This window comes from Argopecten irradians, chromosome 13 (assembly GCF_041381155.1).
Source record: "Argopecten irradians isolate NY chromosome 13, Ai_NY, whole genome shotgun sequence".
Classification (NCBI taxonomy): Eukaryota; Metazoa; Mollusca; class Bivalvia; order Pectinida; family Pectinidae; genus Argopecten; species Argopecten irradians.
Window position 1 is genome coordinate 14,773,220 of NC_091146.1, and position 25,433 is coordinate 14,798,652.

Here is a 25,433-nt window from a genome sequence, read left to right on the forward strand (position 1 = left end):
ATCGTCTGTCTCATATCATCTTGCCTATATTTCCACTAATACTAGTAATGTGATGAACAGACTCTTACACTTATGGTTATTCAACATAGACTATTCCGTCTTTGCAGAGTACAGAGTTAGCTCTTTGCGGGTAGGTATCCATTGTTACGTCATAATTTTGAGAGCGCAATTCAAGTCATTTTGTCCGAAAAATATGACGTTACGCTCGCAAACATATGACGTCACAATCAATACTTACCCGCAAGTGCAGATAACTCTGTAATATGCAAATTCGGAATATTGAACTCATTAAATAATTCAATATAACAATTGCCTTTAAAAAAGTTGTGAATCAAATTATTGAACTTGTTTAATAAATTTCATATTACATAGCCACTGATATGATTTCCTCTGTGCAAAGTTTTACGATTCAATACCTTTGATAATAAAGGAACGGCTATCCCCATTGTTATCCTCGTCCGTCATGATCGCAGTCTCGCCGACCTTTCCGTAGAACACTTTATAGGCGATAATCACTCCGTTTCTCTGTTTCCTTGGCAACTCGTCCCACTCCAGGGTGATACTGGTGGATGTTGTCTTGGTGATACGGATCATAGGCGCTGCTGAAGGTTCTGTGAGAAATAGAATCATAAACGTGTTATCAAAGGGTATTCACTACATTTGTAACGGAATCATGTGCTAAAAGGAAACTTAATACATGGGGAATTGTATTTCTCCCAATTAAGTTGAAAAGTAACTTTCAATTATTACATAGACCATCGAAAGTTCAAGTTTCAAAAATTCATCAATTTTAATCAAAGACACATTACTTCTATTCAATAATTTGTCTAGCTTTTAACTTTCAGAATTCCAATCTGAGTGAAGTACATCTCCTCAAGCCTCGCTCTATTTCATTAAGTATTTGAAGATTTCAAAAGACAAATTGATTTCAAACAAGGATAGTCATTCAGATCCCCCGCCAATGGAGATATCAAAGCTGAAGTAAGTTTGATTGTGGAGACTTATGTGTATGAAAAAAAAACAGGAAAAAGGAAGTTGAGCTAAAGAAAGATGGAGTATAATTCAAGTAGAGCGGGGCTGCAATTGTTGAATCAGGTATACAGCCTTGACATTTGTTGGCGATAATTTTCCCGTTTTTTTTTAAATATTTTACTCCACGCAGTATTAAATTCAAGGTCTGTGTTGTCTAATGTCTTAAGATACATATATCATTCAAATTTGACCGCAGTTTTAAATTTGTATTTTCTTTCATCCACCAAATAACACTGCCACGAATATAATCCAAATGTTTTTTCTTTCTTTTCTGGTAAGTGCAGATACAGCAAGGTGAATAGTTTTATGAATGTGAAGCATATGGGTGAAAAACTATTAACCTGTTTATAACTGGTACAATGACAGTGTCATAAAGGGCCTAAAAAGAATGTGTCTATGAAGTTTCGTGGAAATATCTCTGCTGGTTTTAGAGTTATGCTCCGGAAATGAACCTGCTACAAAAATATGATATTTTCAGCAATGTTTCTATGGTTACAGAAAAAAGCACAAAAAGTGAAAACCTAAAAATAGCAAAAGGCACTACTAGACCATAAGAATAATGTGTCTATGAAGTTTCATGGAAATATCTCTGCCGGTTTTAGAGTTGTGCTCCGGAAACCATTCTTACACAAAAATCTGCCATTTTCAGCAATGTTTCCATGGTTACAGAAAAAAGTACAAAAAGTGAAAACCTTAAAATAGCAAAAGGCACTACTAGACCATAAGACTAATCTGCCTATGGAGTTCCGTGCATATATCTCAACCGGTTTTCCAGTTATGCTGTGGAAACGAACCTGGTACAAAAATGATATTTTCAGTAATGTTTCCATGGTTACGGAAAAAGTGCAAAAAATGAAAGCCTAAAAATAGCAAAAGGCACTACTAGACCATAAGAATAATGTGTCTATAAAGTTTCATGGAAATATCTCTGCCGGTTTTAGAGTTGTGCTCCGGAAACCATTCTTACACAAAAATCTGCCATTTTCAGCAATGTTTCCATGGTTACAGAAAAAAGTACAAAAAGTGAAAACCTTAAAATAGCAAAAGGCACTACTAGACCATAAGACCAATGTGTCTATGAAGTTTCGTGGAAATATCTCTTCTGGTTTTAGAGTTATGCTCCGGAAACGAACCTGGTACAAAAATATGATATTTTCAGCAATGTTTCCATGTTACGGAAAAAATGCAATAAATGAAAACCTAAAAATAGCAAAAGGACTACTAGACCATAAGACCAAATGAAGTTTCGTGGAAATATCTCTACTGGTTTCAGAGTTATGAAACCATTCGTACGGAGGGACGGACGGACGGACGGAAACCCAAATCCCCCACCAACTTCGTTGGGCGGGGGAAATACAAGAGATCCCAGAGGATCTTGGCGTCCACCAAAGAATGATCTATGTCTGACAACAGAAAGAGGGATCTTTTCCCACTTTTCAAACTTTAACTACATACTATATATGAAACTTGAGAAAGATCCTTTCAGTACTTTCTGAGATATGTAGCAGTAACAAACTTCAATTATCAAAATCAAAGATGGCTACCTGTCGATCATCTTTGACCGATAAGTCCGAATGTGCACTAGACCCCTTCAGGAACCTGCACATGAAATTTGAGAAAGATCCCTTCAGTACTTTCTGAGAAATAGAGGTAACAAACTTTAACTATCAAAATCCAAGATGGCCGCCAGTCGGCCATCTTGTTGACCGATCTGTCCCAAAATGCAATATGCACAACTAGGGTCCTAGGGGAACCTACATATGAAATTTGAGAAAGATTCCTTCAGTACTTTCTGGGAAATAGCGGTAACAAACTTTAACTATCAAAATCCAAGATGGCCGCCGGTCGGCTATCTTGTTGACCGATCGCTCCCAAAATGCAATATGCACAACAGGGTTCAAGGGGAACATGCATATGAAATTTGAGAAAGATCCCTTTTGAACTTTCTGAGAAATAGAGGTAACAAAAACTTTAACTATCAAAATCCAAGATGGCCGCCAGTCGGCCATCTTGTTGACAGATTGGTCCCAAAATGCAATATGCACAACAAGGGCCCTAGGGGAACCTAACATATGAAATTTGACGAAAGATCCCTTCAGTACCTTTTCTGGGAAAATAGCGGGTAACAAACTTTACTATCAAAATCCAAGAAAATGTTTATCAATATAATGCCAAAGAATTACTGCAACCCAACTTTCTTTCACATGCATTTTACTTTCGCAAATTTTGCAAGGCATGCAAAATCACAAAACTCTATCCCCACAAATTAATATTGAATCTCTTAAACTGATACAAATTACCATTCAATCATTGAATGATAAAATTCACAAACTTGTTTGAAAATCGCAAAATTCAGCAGTCGCAAAAGAAAGTTGGTTTAAGATATGTCGTTCATTCTCACCCTTTTCAAATGTAGTGACAACTTCCACATCAGAAAATGGACTTGCACCATTTTTGTTATAGGCACGCACGGAGACCTCGTAGGTCGTAGCAGGAGTCAGATTGTCAACCTTCTCATTGTTTTCTCCTTGGATGACGCCGGTGTTCAGTTTCTCGTCGGCTGTAACAGAAAGTAACTTAGTCAAACAGTGATACATTCGTATTTCAGATGAATTTGTAAATTCTTACATTGGTATATATTATTTTTGTTGTTCACTTCTTCATGCATTTGACCAATCTCATAAAAAGATTTCACATCCATGGAGATTTATTTTCCAACCCTGCAATGGCTATATAAACATTTGGCGCTAAAAATGCTAAATTTAATATTACCACTAAAATATGCAACTTAACAGAATCTCTTCAACATAAGACATGTGCCATCAGGGTTGTGGTACAGGGCTAACTAACACCAACAGAATTTACTGTTACATTTGAACATGTTGAGTGGTACACAGCTAACGAACACCAATAGAACTTACTGTTTCGGTTGACAATGTTGAGCGAGTACGCTATAACTGGCGGCCGGCTGGTTGCCATGGACTCCCAGGATATAAACATGGATGTCGCCGAGAGGACGCGAACATGAATTCCTTGTGGAGCCAAGGCTGCTGTTTCTGTAAGAGTGATACAAGTTTTATATATTAACTCTATCCCGTCTCAGACAAGAATCCTATTGTATTTCCTATTCCTAATCCTATTCCTATTAGTTAAAATGACGTCATGTGATATCCAAGATATAGTCGTATCAGGTTAGCAGAAATCATATCAGGTTTGGACGGTAGAGTTATCGTTCTTTGCCCCAAACGTCATTAGCAACAAGATGGCCGTCAAATAACACTTCGCAATGACGGCACTTAAAGAGATGGAGAAAAAATGTTTGAATGGTAGCGCTGATGACCACTTTCAAAGCAAACCGAGATCGGCAACACTTATTTAGGGTTATTTAACAGAAATTGATCATTACAACGCGTTTGGGTCTTCAATGAGGTGAAAATTGTTTAAGTTTTGAATCAGTTTGGTGTCCTTACATCATTATATTATATTATGCATTTTGCAGTTACTTCATTGAAAGGTTCTTTGACGGAATAAATTCATAAGACAGTTTGTTAGTGACTTAATACGGAAAAATACTGGGTCTAAATTAAACATGTATCAGACTCGGCTTCGCCTCGCCGGAGTTATTTTAGACCCAATATTTTTCCATATTAGGTCACTAACAAACTGTGTAACTAATACTGTCACCCCTGGAAATTCACAATGAACTCTTCCTGTCTTTGAATCAGAAGAATTCAAATGTGGCTTCAGGGGTGAATGGGTTTAATAGAGATTATTTAGCTTTAAAGTAACCATCTCATATCAGGCATGATGAATTGGGATAAGAAACATAAATTTTGATGTCGAGTATGAATTTATGCATAACTTTCCTCTCAATAAAATTAAGGTTTCCATATTGGTAATGCTTTGAGAGGGACAAGACAAAAACTCTTTTTTAACAGTAAAACCTCAAGTTTAGTGAGACATCATATCTTTCCTAAAATCAACACATACATTATACTGTACCACATATTTTGTTTTTGTAAAGAAATTTATACATATTCATAATAAACGTTTCATATACCGTCCACAAATATTCCTACACATGAAATACTTTCAAAGCACTAAACCATGAAAATAAATGCACACAAATATTTTATGTTCATTTTCCTGTTTCAATTCACATCATTTTCTCTAAAACATATGACATTAAACTTGCAAACACCTAACACTACTATCAACACCTACCCGCAAGGGCAGATAACTCTGTAATGCACAAATACAGTATACAGTAACTAGAAATACTGAAACATCCGACTTACCTATGGGTAAAATCAGTAGTCGTGCAGTCCTCATATCGTAGTCGACAGCGTTCTCTACCACACACTGGTAGTACCCAGAATCCTCTGGGACAGTACCCGTGATCACAAGGTCATTGTTCTCCTTGATCTAAAAACATAATGGTTCACAATTGTACGGACATCTAATACTCAACACAGGTTTTTTTTTCATATCTTCATTTTCTGAAGTTAAATATTCTTGCTCAATATCTAAATAATATGTACTGCTGTAGTTTTCAAATCATCACACAAAATTATCCCGCTGTTATTTTTCTGTATGTTATAACTTGTGTATGGTTTTCTATCAATTTTAAATCCAACAATTTCGCTCCATCGACACCATTCTGTAGATCATGTGGTTAATGTGACATCATTAAGTGATCTGTATTTTACACTTCAGCTCTGAAAATGCTGTTTTGTAAATTTGCTTTGATGACTAGTGGAGTTTTATAAATTTTATTCATGGAACAATTTAATTCGCATTTGTGCTCTCTCACTAAACTACACAAATTTTTTTTTTCATGTGTTGGCAGCCAATCAACATCCTTCTATGGTATGGTCATCAACGGTGAAATCTGACCGAGTAGTTCAGGAGAAATTGTGTGAGGACAACCTGTGTTTGGTGATGGTGAACTGGTTACCATGGCAACCAAGGGTGTTGAGTGTGAAGTGTGTATGTGTGTGGATTAGGATAATTACACAATCGACATTCAGTGTTGTGTATAGACTATTACCTGGTGGTTAGCTGCTGGCATGATCTTGGTTGCATTTCTTAGCCATTGCACCCGTGGGCGAGGGTTCCCGCTGACTTCACATTGGAATCTCGTGCTATGGGCAGGTACGTACTGGACGCTTTGGGGTGGTCTAGTGATGACTGGTCGAGCTGAAACAAACAAACCATACTTAAGATCTCATCATCTTACTTAAAACAATTGATGAATAAGTTACATCAGTCACTCGTGTTGACTATCAAAAAGTGTCGGAAACACTGGTACGCTATGGCCAGTCGGCAATCACCCACAATAGTTGGTAATGTTTCTGTCACTGATAATAACAAGTAACTATAGTGTTCATTTGATATTTTGAAACTCTGATACCCCTGATGACCGGAGGAATGTTCGTTTGACCCATTCACACCTAAAGATGAGCTTAGATTCTTCTAATTCAAAACTGGAAAAGTCCATTTTGCAATTTCAGGGGATAATGAGTTAAGGTTTTTGTACGGTGTACTACTACTCACTGTGTACGGTGAGCGTGGCACGGGCAGACACCGTCTTCCCTCCACTCGTCGCCTTACATATGTATACACCAGAATGTGCCACCGTCGCTTGGAGAATCTTCAAGTTCGAGAAACCGTAATTTACCACTGCCATGGTAACGTCTGAACCATCTGAAATACAACATTACATATGGTAAATCAAAAGAATTACACATAAATATCAGATTCAATTTGTGAATATATAGTCATTATATTTAGATTTTGACAAATTGATCTAAACACTAAACATTTATGTTTGGTGTGTTCAGCAAGTGTCGAAACCTTTGATTCCTACATCCAGAGCTGAATCGTACAGAGCATGTTAAGGTCTTTATCATGTCCATAAATTACATCCCTATAGATATATTTGGACTTCTCTGATTCAATCTGATTAAAATCTAGATCTATTTAACCACTATGTTCAATAGAGAATCTGACAACATTCTATAAGGGGTCATGTTCGGATGACCTTTTTACCACGTGTACATCAGATCAAATTCATTGTAATGTCAATAGATAACTCCATTTCGTCCCCGTTTACATATATATACTTTTAGCTTTGTTGAGCTCTTTGGGCAAGATGACTATATACACAAAAATTATTCTGACAGCTTTTTCAAACTATTTCGTCCCCAGTCAAGATTCTGGCAGCAGCAATTTGATTGGCCATTTCTAAAGGTCACCAGAACGTGACCTCTAATGGGACGTAGTCAGATCCTCTTACCAACGTAGTGATATAAGGATCTGTGTTTTAATCAGATTGACTCAGACTGGAATAGTTCATTATTAAATTTCAGGGGTGAATGAGTAAAGTCATATCACAAATATTCAGCATTTCCGTTCCATTCAAGTTAAACACCACACCACTGTCACATTGACACAATCTTGACAACTTGTAATCACCATCTCTTTCCCATGTGACGACAGGCTTTGGGTTTCCGTCCACTAAACATTCTAGAACCACTGACTTGCCCTCTTGTACGGTTGTATTAACCGGACCTGATTTGATGGCAAGAGGTCGTCTTCCCGTTCCTGAAACACCATGAAAGCCATAAAAATATAATCTTATCTTGTGTTTTTGCATTTTTTTTCTTCTGTCAAACAAATGTATTTTCGACTTCAAGTCAATGATCAATTTTTAAATCGGATTTTCTTTCTTCAGAGAGTTTTTAGACATAATATTCAAACATAAATATAGAAATTTTCCTGACATGTTTCGGACACATCAAACTTTCAGACTATTCTTTATTTATCAATAGTTTTAAAATGTTTTCTTGTAAAGGACAGATAACCTTTACTCAAGGGAGACAAAAACAAATATTTCAAGGGAGATAATTCAATAATCAAGGGAGGTAATTACCTGGATTCACAGTTAAAGTGGCCGGACTGCTCTTTTTCCACCTGATACTATCAACCTGGTCAGGGAGGTCATGGAGTTTTCCAGGCGTGGCTGTACACCAGTACTGACCAGCATCCGCCTCCGTAACGTCCAAGATTTGTAATATACCCGTAGAAATGATAATATGTCTAAAATGGTAAAATATGCCAAAGTTTACTAAACTCCAAATAAGAATAAATTTCGATTAATGAATTAATTGTTTGTTTGGTGAATTTCAAGGACTTTTCAAGGTCATATTCTTTAATTAAGAACTTTCATGGCCAGAACATCAATTCAATGAATGCTCAAGGCCTGAGCCCACCATGTTTTCAATTAACTTAACTAAATGTTGTATATCATAAATAAGTTTCAAATGCAGTTTTGAAAAGAATGAGATTTTATTTTTATTTGTAACAATTTGCTTCAACGCCTGCTTTGTTCTTCTAGAAATTCTCTTACTGTTCTTTTTACTGTTAACCACATTTTATAGTGTGGATATATATATATATACATCAGAAGAACCCATTAATGACTGATGTGATACCCCAGATGTTTTGAGCCCCTACGGTATTGTGTATCTATTGTTAACATTATAGTACCTAAGTTCACTTAAGTTTTCAAAAGCCAAGGTTATATTTGTGATTTTCTTGACTTTGTATCACATTCAAAGAGCCAAATAAACCAGTGATGGAGGAAAACTAATACCAAATTTGATCCAAAAAGCCTCCTCCCTTTTTTTGAGGGTTCAATTTCACTTACATCAAATTATACACAGACTGAAAATATGAAAACTGAGCAAATTTCTCTATTTGAATTCTTTTGCAAATTGATTAATGGCTTACTCTGAGCAAAAATTCTATAAAATGTTAGCTATATCTTGTCCTATAAAGTGTCCCTTCATTTTTAATTTTTTTTTCCATCGCACTGTGCACTTAATGGGTAGAATACGGTATCCTGTTTATCTCAATGAAAATAAAGCGGGTGGCAGAGGCAAACAATGTCCTGAAGGTTCGGTGGAGGAATCCAAGGTGGATACAAGAAGTATTCTTATAGTATTCACAATAGTGAATCACAAAAGGAAATTAGATGGAGCTTCAACATCGAAGATCCCATACAGAAATAATCTATTTTGTTTACATGTTTCGGATGGCTAGGCCAAGCGTCATCATCCTTGGTGATGATGTTCCATCCTATTTCCATTTGTTTATCTCAATGAACCCCCTACTAGGAGCGGCGCTTACCTGTTGTCATTGTTGAGGTGTTGGTCGTCTTTAAGCCAGGTGTAGAGTGGAGGTGGAGAAGCTCGTATGTTACACTGGAACCTGGCTACAGCTCCAACTTCTACCGTCTCATCCTCAGGCTGGCGGGAGAATTTACCAGAAATTCCTGTAAAGTAGTCAAAGGATTAATACTTTCATCGTAAATAAACCATTTCTGTAAAATACATAAACAGTCAAAGATTAATGCTTCATCAAAAAGATTACTTCTTCGTTAATAAACCATTCCATAACACAAATATGCAAAAATGCAGTGAGCACATGGTATTAGTGTGAGCTCACAATTCCAAAGGAAAGTGTTCTGATGACCACTGGTCCAACGTAAACAGTTATACCAACATCATAGACGTTTAGTCAGTCAAACGTTCCATGTTTTGGAGAAACAGATTTATCTCCCTTGTAGGTGTGATATTTCAGAAATTTGTTTGTGACCTTTACAATCACAATACATAAATGTCCTTGGATCCGTATGATAATGAGATGGAAATGAAGTGATAAAAGTATTAACTACTTTTGAGTACATATGTATGAATATATTAAAACCTTAGGATTGGAATAAAGTGAGAAAAATATTAATTATCATATCAGTATATCAAAAATCATATCATTTTATTGGAGTCTCCAATAATATTATGTAATACTGATACACTCTAGAATCATCTAGATATCAGATTTGATCAATCTGTTTCTAGAAGTACTCTTAGTGAAAGAAAAAAATAGTTAATACTGCATGCAAATAATCTACCATTTTGTTTTAAGGTCAAACAAAAAAATATGTCTGTTTAGGGTTACCCAACCGACCCTAATTTTTTACCCATGGCCCTATTTTTTTGTCCACTATTCTACAAATAAAATTAAAGGTCACAATTTTGATCTCAGACTCCAGTAACGGCCATTATTTTAGAGTGAAAGACACTACAAAGAAAAAAAAAAACCTGCCAACCTACTGACCCTATTTTTTTTGCCAATGCAACCCTAAACAGACAATTTTTTTTTTACCTTATCCAAAAACATCTGTGGTAAAAGCATTTATAAATGGGTGGCACGAATGAAATCTGGCAGAAAAACTATCTATTGAACCGATAAAGACAAATTTAAATAAGTTTCCATGAAAAACCAAAACGTAATTTGGGATATTTAGGAACTTGATCAAGCCTTCATGCCTTTACATAATAGAACAAACAACAAGGGACCTTGGTTAATCGAAAACAAAATGTTGCATACATATGACCACATGATGGATTTAGCTTTTACATAGGACTCCGGGATATAGCCAGTGTTTTTATCTATAAATCTGGTTTAGTTTAGAAGCCTTTCAAAGCCTTTTGGGATATTGAGGCCTGAATCTGCCCTTTGCTTCTTTCTGGAATATCTAAATGTATATCTTGGGGAAAACTGAGAGTAGATTTGTCCTATTTATCACTTACTTAGATAATGAAGGACTTTTTACATGATTTTTTTTTTAATCTTATTGCATTCTTATTTGTAAATGTATTTGAAAGGCTGATATCATTACTATACCACTAAAGTATCTTAAATATGGTTTACTACTATCAATAAACTTCTAACTTTCATCTAATGCTCAGAGACATGTGCTTAAAGGCATCTACCAATTCTAAACAGAAAAAAATTGGTGTTTAAATGTGTATTACAGATAATTAAACCACACAATCACCAGTTTTCATCACTGAAATTTATCAATGTTCAATTATAAACCTTTAGGCAAGTGGCATACCAGATTATTTAACATGTTTGATAAATTTCATATCAATTTATCACACAACTTTAATTAATAGAAACACAAGTGAAACTTTTTACTTCGTCTGTCTAGGAAACAGACGAAATCCGGCTTAGATGTGGCGTTTCTGCCTACTGATTTTGACAATGTCTCCAAAATATCATTGACAATGTCTCCAAAATGATTTTGACAATGTCTCCAAAATCATTAACAATGTCTCCAAAACAACATTTTCATATCAAAACAAATGAATTATTACCCTGACAATAAAGCAAATCGTTAACATTTTATAGATGTAAGCTAAACGCAAATGAAGAGTAAGTGTACATGTTTTTATTTCCATACCTAAAGTTTGCTTGATAATTCAAAAAGAAAAGACGTCATTATTTACATTTAAATATTTCTCTTGGGTTCAAATATACAAGAGTTTGAGCTATAAAGTACAGCAATTATAGTTGAATGTATACCTCAGCAAGAGAGATTTATCAATTATTTCTAAACCAAAGTGTCCATAGAACAAATCAAATTACAATTCTATACCATGTGACATTAAGTTTTTTGTCATGTAGAATAGCTAGCTTCTATGTTTTTCTATACATTCCCTCTTCACGCCATTTTTTTTTTTTTTTTGCCATTTTTATGACCAAAATAATTCATTTCAAGCAATAGAGAAATAATATCATTGCAGTAAAATTTGCCCAATTTTTTATCTATTGACTAGTTTTTTCACGCCGCGTTAATTTTTCTCAAACCCTTCAATCACTGGAGTTCATGTAAACATCCCTTTGATTCTTTTAAAAAAACAATTTTCACAACAAATGATCAGTTATATCATTAACTTATACAATTAAAGAAATACACACATAAAATCAACAAGGATTCAAAATGGCATAAAAAACAGACAATATAATGAAATAAAGCAATAGATTTTCTCAGGCTATAAAATTTCATGAGCGATTGAAATTATGAAAAATAAGTCACAACTTATATATTTCCAATCAGAAATTCTACAAATTTAATTGCCATGAAAGCGTCATTAGACATGAAGGGAAATAATATCACCATGTGAATCAGATGGTTTAGAGTACATTTCTCAAGATGATTTGTTTTGATTTGATTAGTTAAGGTTGACAGCCAGTACATAAGGATGATGTGCCCGGCTTAGATGACAGCAGAGAAAAGGAGGAGAACCTGTCAACTTTAGGTAACACATGGAATTCTAAATAACCCACTACCCAAAGGTGGAGGGCTTGTGATATATGTTGGGACATCTTTATCCAATTACGATCGACCACCGAGGCTCCAACACAATATCAATAGAATCCACCTGTATATAGGCTCAGCCTAAATATGTATAGAATTCACCTTGTTATTGGCTTGGCATCACTATTTGTAGAATTCACCTCTATATTTATAGGCTCGCCCTCAATATGTGTAGAATCCACATCTAGAATCCACCTTTATATTGGCTTGGCCTAAATATATGTAAATGGCTTGACCTAATTATCTTTAGAATTTACTTCTGTATTATATTGGCTTGGCCTCAATACGTGCAGAATCCACCTCTATATTGGCTTGGCCTAAATATGTGTAGAATCCACCTCTATATTGGCTTGAGTGCAGAATCCACCTCTTTATTGGCTTGGCCTAAATATGTGTAGAATCCACCTCTATATTGGCTTGGCCTAAATGTGTGTAGAATCCACCTCTATATTTGCTTGGCCTGATAAACAGACCACACTAGTGTAGAACTATTGATCTGTTTCCACACAGTTAGGCAGAAGGATTCACCTAGTTTGGAGCTGTTCTGACCTGGATAGAATTACAGATATTGATGTTCTAAAAACATGCTTGCCCTCATTTGACAGTTTCTCAAACTGTCTGTAAACTTTGTGCCACTGTTAAAACCCTCACCATGGATTCATACATCCTTACACGAAATGGCACAAGAAATTACTTGTGCTTGGTTGTTCAGATTTTTTGAATATTTTGATTAATTTAGAAATTTATTAGGACTTTGTAATTATTTTATGATATGTTTCACAATTATGTTTTTTTTTATTCACATGATATATATTGATTTTTTTTTTAATTTTTAATTTAAAACATAATTTTCTGAATTGCTTTTCTCCAATATAATAATATAATTTTTCGTAGATCTTTTTGTTTTCTAAAGATATAAAAACATTCCTATCCCTCAATAATTATTACTATCTTATCTTGTCCTCCACTGATGTAATATTATAATGATATTGGCCTCCCCATCTGATCAGTCACACACACAATCAATATCTATACACCAACATATACAGCTAACCTACCCTGTCCTTAGCTATAACCCACACTGTCCTTAGCTATAACCTACCCTGTCCTTAGCTATAACCTACCCTGTCCTTAGCTATAACCTACCCTGTCCTTAGCTATAACCTACCCTGTCCTTAGCTATAACCCACACTGTCCTTAGCTATAACCTACCCTGTCCTTAGCTATAACCCACACTGTCCTTAGCTATAACCCACATTGTCCTTAGCTATAACCGCTATAACACTGTCCTTTACTTCTTGAAGAGTACAGATCTAAAGCCGAAACCAATTAAGGATTGGTTGATATTCCAGATTATAGAGGTCAAGGAAATCCAAAGAACTCTGCATAAAAATAAAGACCTACTCATGCAGCATCTATCAGACAGACTTACAAGCCAAAATATGGCGGATTTGAGCATAAAATATGAAGTACCTTAACCACTAAGCCATTGCTTTCTTTAGAAACATGATTACTGTAAAAAACCGTTGATATTTTCACAATGATTACTGTAAACAACCTTGGATATTTTCACAAGTGAGTTATTTTGTGATTTGTATGTATAAAATTTTCATCGTGTTATTTTCACAATATCCACTTTTAGACTTTCAACAATTAAGTTGATACCGGTACCTGTGGAAAATATTACGTGAATGGCTGTATTTCACGTTATTAGCGTCAATTTCCCAGTTTGCATCAAGTACCATTATCAACAAGATGACAAGTTACATAAAATGGTTGATCTAAAATTACACTAGCCACGAGTGATGGTATAACAGGTCTATATAATCTTAGGTGTAATATCAGTTTCCGTTAATAATCCTCAGAATTAAGCTTAGAAATCCCTAATCCCTGTTAATCCTAAAGTCAGGCTTTGGAATGAATAATCTGGACAAGTCGCACAAGCTTTATATCTTAACTTATTTTGAAACTTATACCAAATATATATATGCTTTTTAAATCTAGTCTAATAATTTTTTCAAATCATTCTGACAATATGAATGGACCTTTTGTTGTGGTTAACTGATGTGAAAATCCAACCTCTGATACAACTTTCAAACTTAACTATCATAAACTTTCTTCAATATTTTTCAACCCCACCCCCACCCACCCACCCACCCACCCTATTGCCTACATATCCTTTGTCTTTTGATGACAAAGTATTCTCTTCCTCTGTAGTATCATAGTATCATACATATCCGCGTACATTTACATTAATTTTCTTACAGCCAATTATTTTTGAGAGGTTGATATTTTAATTTTCAGAGAATACTGTTTATATAAAATGGATATAGAAATTTGACCCTCAGAAAATACAAGAGAAATAGTAGAATAATATACAACCTTATTTCTATCCATATCGCAAAATTGTTATAATTCCATATTCCATATTTTGACCCATAAAAATGTATACTACCACCTTTGCCTCAATTTTTTTGCTTACTTTTTTTTTCCTTTTGAGATATATTTTTTTTTGTTGATTTTTTATATGTACTTGAAGATCTCTTTACATATCAATCCAAGATAATGAATTTAAATTTTGGTGACAAAGCCATGAAGCTGTTCAGCCATGAAAAACCTGAGACAGAACTTGATCATAGTCAGATCAAAAAGTCTACAAATACCTGTTAAAGGTTGCAGAGATAAGTCTCTCTATTTGGTAAAGATCTTTATTATTTATATATATATGTCAATCAGTGAATACAGAGAGTTATCTGTAATTCGAGATCTTCTAGAAGCAACAAGAGGCCCATTAGGCCTGTAATGATAGATATCTGTAATCTGTCGCGATCTTCTAATAGCAACAAGAGGCCCATTAGGCCTGTAATGATATCCAATACCAAACTAATCATGATGAGAAGGTATTTAGAATAGCACAGATAAACAGTGCTTTAACCCATTTACCCCTGGAAATCAATAATGGTCTGTTCTTGTCTTTGTACTAGTAGAGTCCAAATGTGTAGTCAGGGTGAATGATTAATCATTCTAATTATATTATTCAATTTTAATTTTACAACATGTACAGTGGTTATATTATGTAGAAATTGGTGTCATTTCATTCAGGATTAGTTTTTACAAATCATGTTTGTTTTACAGTTCAGAATATTTTCATGATTAAAAATTGTTAAGCAGACAATGTGTATCATAATTTTAATGATCTTAGATTCAGAAAATGAAAACCATGGCTTTGATCAGAGAACAGTCAGCATTGTATACCAAAGATTTTAAAATGACTTTTATATAAATTTTCATTTTTTTTTCAATTTTCTGAATAAGCACAAGAAATACAAAATTATCATTAATATAGAAATCTAAAAGTAGTTTCCTATCCAGTCATTTGTGGACACGCCAGGTTCAGACAGTGGTGAAAAAGCCAGAGTTCCAGTTAACAACATGAACTATTACCTGGTTCAGAGCCAAGTACAAAACAAACTCTCTAACTTAACAATTTTCATTTGAGAGATGAACTAAGTACAAATTAAACTTTCTAACTTGTACAATTTCCTTAACTAAGAGCTGATTTTTCAGTGATGTCAATTAAGATCTTCATGTCCTAGATGTGATGGGAATATCTCCGACATTGTGAACTACAGATGTGTTTACACCACTAACGGACGGCCCTACTATAGTACCTACACAAAAACTCACCGGAGTTGGACTTAAGTATCTAGAGTGTATTCAAGCGTGGTTAGTTTTAGCCTGTCCAGTCATGCATAACTAACAACTTCAGCAGAATAAAGTAAACACACTTAGGTAAGGTAAAGGATATGTAGGCTAACAGCTGATCATGTTTTTTTTTACCTAGCCTGTCGAAAACAATGACAATTCTACCTGTGCCCTTTAAATGTTGTTGTACACACAATAGTATTCCTGGATCAGAGTTACCCCCCTTTTGTTACTCTTATCTCCGGAGCAATTTAGGAGGTGTCGCTATTTTTTATGAGTAATCATACACATTGTGACAGTCTAGTTTATAGTTTTGTTCGTTGATAGCGGGACCTTTGCTTACAAGGGCGGATAATTCATCAAAGGCGTATCAAATGAACAACGGGTTGGGTCGCTCTAACTTCTGTCATGGTTCAGACTCCAATAATAGAGTCGATAAGATGGAAAATACAATCTACTGATTTATTAACAATAGAGCTTTTAAAGTTCTGAAAAAAAAAACAAGCTGACATGTTAACTCATTCAGTCAACAAAATTAATAGTGATATGTGAAGCATTTTTCATTTGCAACATTATCTCTCTGAATGTCATAAGTATATAAAAAGGCAAAACATACACAAATTTTAAATAAATATCTTAGTTAAGTATCAAATTATAGGATTGGAATTGGTTAATATATTTTGAAATTTCCTTAAGGTGTTTTCACAACAATCATAGGGACTTCCGTGACAAGATACCGTAATTTTTTTTATATCTAATCAAATTGTTTTTGGTTTTCAAAATTTGTTTCTGTCTATGACTGCAATTACTAAGTTAATGAAAATCTATAAGGGTCAAGGTCAACACTTTGTACAAAGTCCTCTTATTTATGCTACCTCAGTTATTTTATCATTTTGTTCACAGCCATAAACAATAAGCACTATTTTCAGCTGACTATAACCATTGGCTTTGAGACCCCTTTATAATGTCCCTTCATTTTATTATCAATTGACTATATGACCCCTTAAAGATGCTCCACCTTCGACAGAGCATAAATGATATTCATCTTTTGAACAATAATTTGTGTTTAATCGTGTATATATATATGCCTAATTAACATAAAAATAATATACAATAATTTATTTTGCCTTTGGTGCATGCGCAATCATCACTTCATTCCATATAGGATACAGTGCCACGGAATCTTTAGGGGATACAATTAATCATTTTTTGAATTTTTATTTTAAAGTAAAATTAGAAGCTCAAACTTCTCTATAGTGGTAATGGTGTAAATTAAGTAACTTTTGTAACTGAAGAAAATTACTAAGTCGTCTGCTCCTGTTTTTGATAGTGAAAAAAACACCATTTGTCAGCGGTGGAGCATCTTTAATGGTGCCCATTGATTAACCTCCCCCAAAGCTACATATGAACGCTTTTTACTAACTATTGGCTATAAGCCCGATTTTATTCATTCTTTCTACCATCCATTGGCTGTACTAACCCCTTTAATGGGCCCCTTTATTTTACCTCCATTGACCTGAGACCTGCCCCCTTTACTTTATACTTTCCCTTGATTCCATTTTCATTTCCTCATTATTTAACCAAATGTTTGTCAGTGGTCCTCTGTTTCTTTATCTAAGAATCCTTTATCATCCTCTGTCCCTTTATAGTAAGAATCCTTTATCTTTTCTCCTTCTACAATCCATCAGCTATGTAACACCCTTAAAAGTGCCACTCAATTCCTATGTCCCACTATTATAAAACCCCTTCATGGTGCCCCTGTATTCCACTGTCCATAGCCTGAGTGCCCCCATCTGGAGCCCCTGAGTGATAAAACCATTAGTTCTCCACTCCCCTGAACAGCTTGTGGTGTTTGACCTACAAAGTTAAGGTCAAGCACTTTGACAACATGGCTACTGTTTGTGTATATACATACAGAGTGGAGCTACAGCTGCTGACCTATTCTCAACACACTAAATAACTCTCTATAGCACCAAATCCTTTTTTCATGAAGTTCAGATTCAAATTGTACATTTTTCACCACTTTCTGTCTAATGATTTAGCACTAAAACCTATTTTCTTGGAGATACTGAACAATTTTCTGTGCTTTCTCTCTGACGCCGGAACATTTCTTCTGTAAGTTCGGATTCAAATTGTACATTTTTGCATTGTTTCCTCTCTAACCTTTCTTCTAGAGCTGAATTTTTACATTCCATTCCATAAGCTTTGCTGTTGATTTTTCAATTCAGTCTCAAATTCTTCAGTCCTAAACATGTCATTGTATCAAATTATACAACTTTCTTCAAATGCTAATGAATTCAAACTTGTGATTCTTTTGAAAAGCATAAAATCCACCTAAAGTGGGTTTTTTCTCTCAATTTTACAATTAAATGTTTGTAAAATAAACAGTTACCTTTGTCAAAACATCTTTTAAATTACTGTAACATGTTCTTTCTAATATACATCTGAACGTTTATCTCAGATTTTTAGATCTATTCAATCATTATGCCATTTCTTATAGTGTTTTTTCCATCCTTTCCTCGGTCAAGTAGGTTTCCATATTTTTCTGGTTATTTAAGTTTTTCCTTCCTTTCCTCGCGATCGGTCAAGTGGGTGCTTGACTCCATCAGAGACAAGCTCAACTTATGTGATTTAAGTCAACTTGAGTGAGTTAATTTCATTCAATTCAAATGAACCAAATAAGAAGAACACCACAAAATTTACACCCCAATTTTTAAGATTCAATTTTCAAAAGTTTTTCAATTCATTACCATACATATTGAACAATGTCTTATGGACACAGATCAGGCTGTTTATTATCCTGTACCTGCATGTATAGCCCAAGTGATTGGTCACTTCTAATATTTAATATTTTGTGTTAATTTGCATATTGCAGAGTTATCTGTCCTTGTATTGATTGAGACATATGTGTTTGCGAGTGTTAACGTCATACTTTTAGGAGTAAACAACTCTAATTGGGCTCACTAATAATGACGTCACAATGGATATCTATCCACAAGGGAGCTAACTCTGTTATATGTAAAGCTGGAAAATGCACATTCAAGACAGATCCTGGTTATTACTACATTCCTATGGGATCTTACAGCATATTCTGGTCACATTCTGGTCCAATCAAATTGCTGCCTAAAGAATATTGAAGGGATATTTTCAAAAGACAAAATATAGCCTTCAGAGCTTGTAGTGTCTTTTTTTTTTTGAGTACGTTGTCATTTTGCCCCTAATGCAAAATTTATTTTGTTGTTTGCAGAACAATGTAGAGACAGGGTTATGTTTTCAATCAATATGTAAATCTGATCCTCATATAGAGAATATGCATTTGAACTCTTGTACAGAGAGTATAAAGGTCACCAGAACATGACCTCTAGTGGGATATTAAGGGCAGATAACTCTGTTTTGTGCAAATACAGAATAATCAGATGAAACCTTAGGTTTGACTGTGTGAATCAGATTTAACTAATTCATCCCTGAAGACATGTGCACATTTGAAACTTCCAGTTCAAGGATAAGAACAGTCCACTTTTGAATTCTAGGGGTGAATGAGTTACTTTCAACGTTTCAGATTAATGTTATTTTTAACTCTTTCACCCCTGAAGACGCATTTGGACTCTTCTAGTTCAATAAGCACAGTCCATTTTTTTTTAACTTCAGGGGTAAATGAGTTAGTTTAATGTATATATTTTAATTTCTTACCACTGATTTCCAGTTTGACCCGGCGAGCCAACACTGTTCCTTGAGAGTTGGAAGCGAGACAGTCATATACGCCTTCGTCCGTGATATTTCTCTTTCTCTTGTTGACCACCTTCCGGAAGGAAAGGGAGCCATTGATGTCCTTAGTTATCCGGTTGTCGAGGGTGAGGGGGACCCCGTTTTTCAACCAGGTTATTTGGGGTGTGCCATATCGTGGGTCGCTGCTCACTGAACAGTTGAGCAGTAACTTCCAGTTCTTTTGCGCAATCACATGCTGGCTATCTAGTCGATTCAGCAACTTAATTCCTGTATCTATGGGCAAACCCACTTCTATCCCTAGAATGACAAAATAAAAAAGGAACACTTAAACACATGTCTGATTAAAAACAACTGTAAAACAAAACATTTCTATATCAACTATAATAGACAAAACATTACAACGAGAGTTATAAACTTATTTGACCTCTGACTGTGAGGTCAAGGTCCGAGTGACCCTGGCCATCAGTAGTGACTACAGTCTTAGGCCCATACATGTACATTTATTAGTGTCCTTTTAATGTCAACAGAAGTTAGTAAATTGGTTAATTAGACTTAACTCTTTTACCCCTTTGTAACTTCAGTAGACTCTACCATCCATTGATCTGGATGAGTCCATTATGGCCTACAGTGGTGAAAGGGTTAACATGCAATCAATCACAAGATCAAATGAAGCTCATTTTTTCTCTTATTTCCTTTTCTGTTATTTTACGTTTTCTTCTCAAGTTTTTAATTAATTTTTCTTGGCGTTGTTTCGATCTTCTTTCCTTACCATATTTGGTTGTTTTTGCTTTCTTTTTAATGTGGTGTAATTTGAATTCCATACCTTGTAATTTAATTAATGCATTGGGGGGGTATTAAATCTATTTTATTTTCTGTTTTGAAAATTATGATATGTCCAATGTACTTTTTTTATTCTATGAACATTAAATGGATATTGAAATATTTTCTTTTCATCTTCAGTTTTGATATTTATAATAAGTACAATGTAGTTATTTATTCTATAAACATCTATAAACAGCAACAAATATGATTTTATTTTAATGTAAATACCAGCCCAGGAATGGTAAATTTGAGTGTAATCTTGCCCTGAAGGTATGGCACTCGATTAAACCCCGAGTTTATAGCGCTGTAATCCTTGTCCGCATTCCCATCGTGGCCCTACATTGTACAACACATTCACTGGCTTTGTGTAAAGGATCAAACACCGATCAATACTATTTCTATGTTTACAATTCAGAAAGCCACATACACAAGGTAGTGCAGTCCATGATGGCTTGAATCGGGTCACCTCGGCCAACAATTAACCCACTCACCCCTGAAATTTTATAATGAACTGTTCCGGCTTTAGTTCTGAGAGATTCCAAATGAGTCTTTAAGGGTGTATGAGTAAATGAACACGAGGGATATAAACACCTGATAGTTTGGTCACAGATAAACAGAATAATTCCACCCAGGGGCTGTATTTTACACACAACGTAAATCTATATATCCTGTCCGAATTTCTTAGTACAATCCTCAATATCAATCTTCTTTATTAAGAGATGACTTCCAGGGAGGCAATTCTAGTAAAATTGTCATTTTTGCTTTATTTCTAAACAGAGTCTTATCAATGACAAAACCTGATAAAACTCTGTTTCATCACTTTTATATATATATATATATAAATAAAATTAAGCACATCTGTAATCAATGCCAACATTTTTTATTCATATGAAATCTAATATTTCAACAAATGTGTTGATGAAAATTGTTTTCATAAGGTTTGAGCTAACTAAATAAGTATCACAGATATTATTCACAGGAAGCTGTGAAATGTAAAAGGAGCGGGTCTGTGTGGTTTGTACATAGTGTTAAATATGTATACAGTCTCTGTCAGCTGACCGTACAATTGCTTCTTTGGGTCAGCCAGAAGGGCCATAGTTTTTAACACTGTAGACCCGGGTTCGATTCCTGGTCAGCGCACACGACAGGAATGTGTATTTTCACTGTAGACCGGGGCTTGATTCCTGGTCAGCACACACGACAGGAATGTGTATTTTCACTGTAGACATTGGGCTTGATTCCTGGTCAGCACACACGACAGGAATGTGTATTTTCACTGTAGACCAGGGCTTGATTCCTGGTCAGCACACACGACAGGAATGTGTATTTTCACTGTAGACCGGGGCTTGATTCCTGGTCAGCACACACGACAGGAATGTGTATTTTCACTGTAGACCGGGGCTTGATTCCTGGTCAGCACACACGACAGGAATGTGTATTTTCACTGTAGACCGGGGCTTGATTCCTGGTCAGCACACACGACAGGAATGTGTATTTTCACTGTAGACCGGGGCTTGATTCCCGGTCAGCACACACGACAGGTATGTGTATTTTCACTGTAGACCGGGGCTTGATTCCTGGTCAGCACACACAAACGGTATGTGTATTTTCACTGTAGACCGGGCTTGATTCCTGGTCAGCACACACGACAGGTATGTGTATTTTCACTGTAGACCGGGGCTTGATTCCTGGTCAGCACACACGACAGGAATGTGTATTTTCACTGTAGACCGGGGCTTGATTCCTGGTCAGCACACACGACAGGAATGTGTATTTTCACTGTAGACCGGGGCTTGATTCCTGGTCAGCACACACGACAGGAATGTGTATTTTCACTGTAGACCGGGGCTTGATTCCTGGTCAGCACACACGACAGGAATGTGTATTTTCACTGTAGACCGGGGCTTGATTCCCGGTCAGCACACACGACAGGTATGTGTATTTTCACTGTAGACCGGGGCTTGATTCCTGGTCAGCACACACAAACGGTATGTGTATTTTCACTGTAGACCGGGGCTTGATTCCTGGTCAGCACACACGACAGGTATGTGTATTTTCACTGTAGACCGGGGCTTGATTCCTGGTCAGCACACACGACAGGAATGTGTATTTTCACTGTAGACCGGGGCTTGATTCCTGGTCAGCACACACGACAGGTATGTGTATTTTCACTGTAGACCACGGCTTGATTCCTGGTCAGCACACACGACAGGAATGTGTATTTTCACTGTAGACCAGGGCTTGATTCCTGGTCAGCACACACGACAGGAATGTGTATTTTCACTGTAGACCGGGCTTGATTCCTGGTCAGCACACACGACAGGAATGTGTATTTTCACTGTAGACCGGGGCTTGATTCCTGGTCAGCACACACGACAGGAATGTGTATTTTCACTGTAGACCGGGCTTGATTCCTGGTCAGCACACACGACAGGTATGTGTATTTTCACTGTAGACCAGAGTTCGATTCCTGGTCAGCACACACGACAGGAATGTGTATTTTCACTGTAGACCGGGGCTTGATTCCTGGTCAGCGCACACGACAGGAATGTGTATTTTCACTGTAGACCGGGCTTGATTCCTGGTCAGCACACACGACAGGTATGTGTATTTTCACTGTAGACCGGGCTTGATTCCTGGTCAGCACACACGACAGGTATGTGTATTTTCACTGTAGACCCGGGTTCGATTCCTGGTCAGCGCACACGACAGGAATGTGTATTTTCACTGTAGACCGGGGCTTGATTCCTGGTCAGCACACACAACAGGAATGTGTATTTTCACTGTAGACGGGGCTTGATTCCTGGTCAGCACACACGACAGGTATGTGTATTTTCACTGTAGACCGGGGCTTGATTCCTGGTCAGCACACACGACAGGAATGTGTATTTTCACTGTAGACCGGGGCTTGATTCCTGGTCAGCACACACAACAGGAATGTGTATTTTCACTGTATACCGGGGCTTGATTCCTGGTCAGCGCACACGACAGGAATGTGTATTTTCACTGTAGACATTGGGCTTGATTCCTGGTCAGCACACACGACAGGAATGTGTATTTTCACTGTAGACCGGGGCTTGATTCCTGGTCAGCACACACGACAGGTATGTGTATTTTCACTGTAGACCGGGGCTTGATTCCTGGTCAGCACACACGACAGGAATGTGTATTTTCACTGTAGACCGGGGCTTGATTCCTGGTCAGCACACACGACAGGAATGTGTATTTTCACTGTAGACCGGGGCTTGATTCCTGGTCAGCACACACGACAGGAATGTGTATTTTCACTATAGACCAGAGTTCGATTCCTGGTCAGCACACACGACAGGAATGTGTATTTTCACTGTAGACCGGGGCTTGATTCCTGGTCAGCACACACGACAGGTATGTGTATTTTCACTGTCCTTCTACATGAAAGGGTCTATTATGTCTTTATGGCGAAGACTTTGAGAAAGGAGGGAGGAGTGTAGCGGGATTGGACTGGGTTGATCATTGGTGAGCAGGTAGCTCAGCTAGTGTAAGGAGGGTCTCTGGTTCGAATCCCAGTCTGGCCGCTACATTTTCTCCTCTTCTGTTACAGAAGCAAGAAAATCAGAAACATTTATTTCCTACACACCTTTTCCACCCCAAACCAGTTCAATGGATTAAGCTTTAAATTAGTGGTCATTATACACCGGACAAAATATGATTGGTCATGCGGGAGACTATGAAAGTGGTCTTAATACAGAGGTAGTCGACTAAGACAGGTTTTACCGTATTTTTAACAGATCTGGAAAATGTTGTAAAAATTGCTGTCCCCTTACATAGCTTTATCAAGCTTTTATGTATCACAACCGTATACTTTATATACCGAGTATAAGTGGTTAATTAGACTATGTATCACAACCATATACTTTATATACCGAGTATTAGTGGTTAATTAGACTATGTATCACAACCGTATACTTTATATACCGAGTATTAGTGGTTAATTAGACTATGTATCACAACCGTATACTTTATATACCGAGTATTAGTGGTTAATTAGACTATGTATCACAACCGTATACTTTATATACCGAGTATTAGTGGTTAATTAGACTATGTATCACAACCGTATACTTTATATACCGAGTATTAGTGGTTAATTAGACTATGTATCACAACCGTATACTTTATATACCGAGTATTAGTGGTTAATTAGACTATGTATCACAACCGTATACTTTATATATCCAGTATTAGTGGTTAATTAGACTATGTATCACAACCGTATACTTTATGTACCGAGTATTAGTGGTTAATTAGACTATGTATCACAACCATATACTTTATGTACCGAGTATTAGTGGTTAATTAGACTATGTATCACAACCGTATACTTTATGTACCGAGTATTAGTGGTTAATTAGACTATGTATCACAACCGTATACTTTATGTACCGAGTATTAGTGGTTAATTAGACTATGTATCACAACCGTATACTTTATATACCGAGTATTAGTGGTTAATTAGACTATGTATCACAACCGTATACTTTATATACCGAGTATTAGTGGTTAATTAGACTATGTATCACAACCGTATACTTTATATACCGAGTATTAGTGGTTAATTAGACTATGTATCACAACCGTATACTTTATATACAGAGTATTAGTGGTTAATTAGACTATGTATCACAACAGTATACTTAATATACCGAGTATTAGTGGTTAATTAGACTATGTATCACAACCGTATACTTTATATACCGAGTATTAGTGGTTAATTAGACTATGTATCACAACCGTATACTTTATATACCGAGTATTAGTGGTTAATTAGACTATGTATCACAACCGTATACTCTATATACCGAGTATTAGTGGTTAATTAGACTATGTATCACAACCGTATACTTTATATATCAAGTATTAGTGGTTAATTAGACTATGT

The 25,433-nt window shown here is 36.0% G+C and overlaps 1 protein-coding gene across 1 annotated transcript in view; it reads right to left on the reverse strand.

Moving 5' to 3' along the window:
* The window catches only part of LOC138306493 (protogenin B-like), a 56,250-nt gene that overhangs the window by 16,302 nt on the left and 14,515 nt on the right, over nt 1-25,433 (reverse strand). Inside the window, exons 2-11 of the mRNA XM_069246959.1 lie at nt 19,658-19,990; nt 9,226-9,370; nt 7,967-8,133; nt 7,510-7,638; nt 6,589-6,738; nt 6,083-6,231; nt 5,331-5,457; nt 3,954-4,088; nt 3,434-3,592; nt 417-611 (exon numbers count right to left, since the gene is read on the reverse strand). Of these exons, the coding sequence (XP_069103060.1) occupies nt 417-611; nt 3,434-3,592; nt 3,954-4,088; nt 5,331-5,457; nt 6,083-6,231; nt 6,589-6,738; nt 7,510-7,638; nt 7,967-8,133; nt 9,226-9,370; nt 19,658-19,990 (1,689 nt within the window). The remainder of the gene's footprint in view (nt 1-416; nt 612-3,433; nt 3,593-3,953; nt 4,089-5,330; nt 5,458-6,082; nt 6,232-6,588; nt 6,739-7,509; nt 7,639-7,966; nt 8,134-9,225; nt 9,371-19,657; nt 19,991-25,433) is intronic.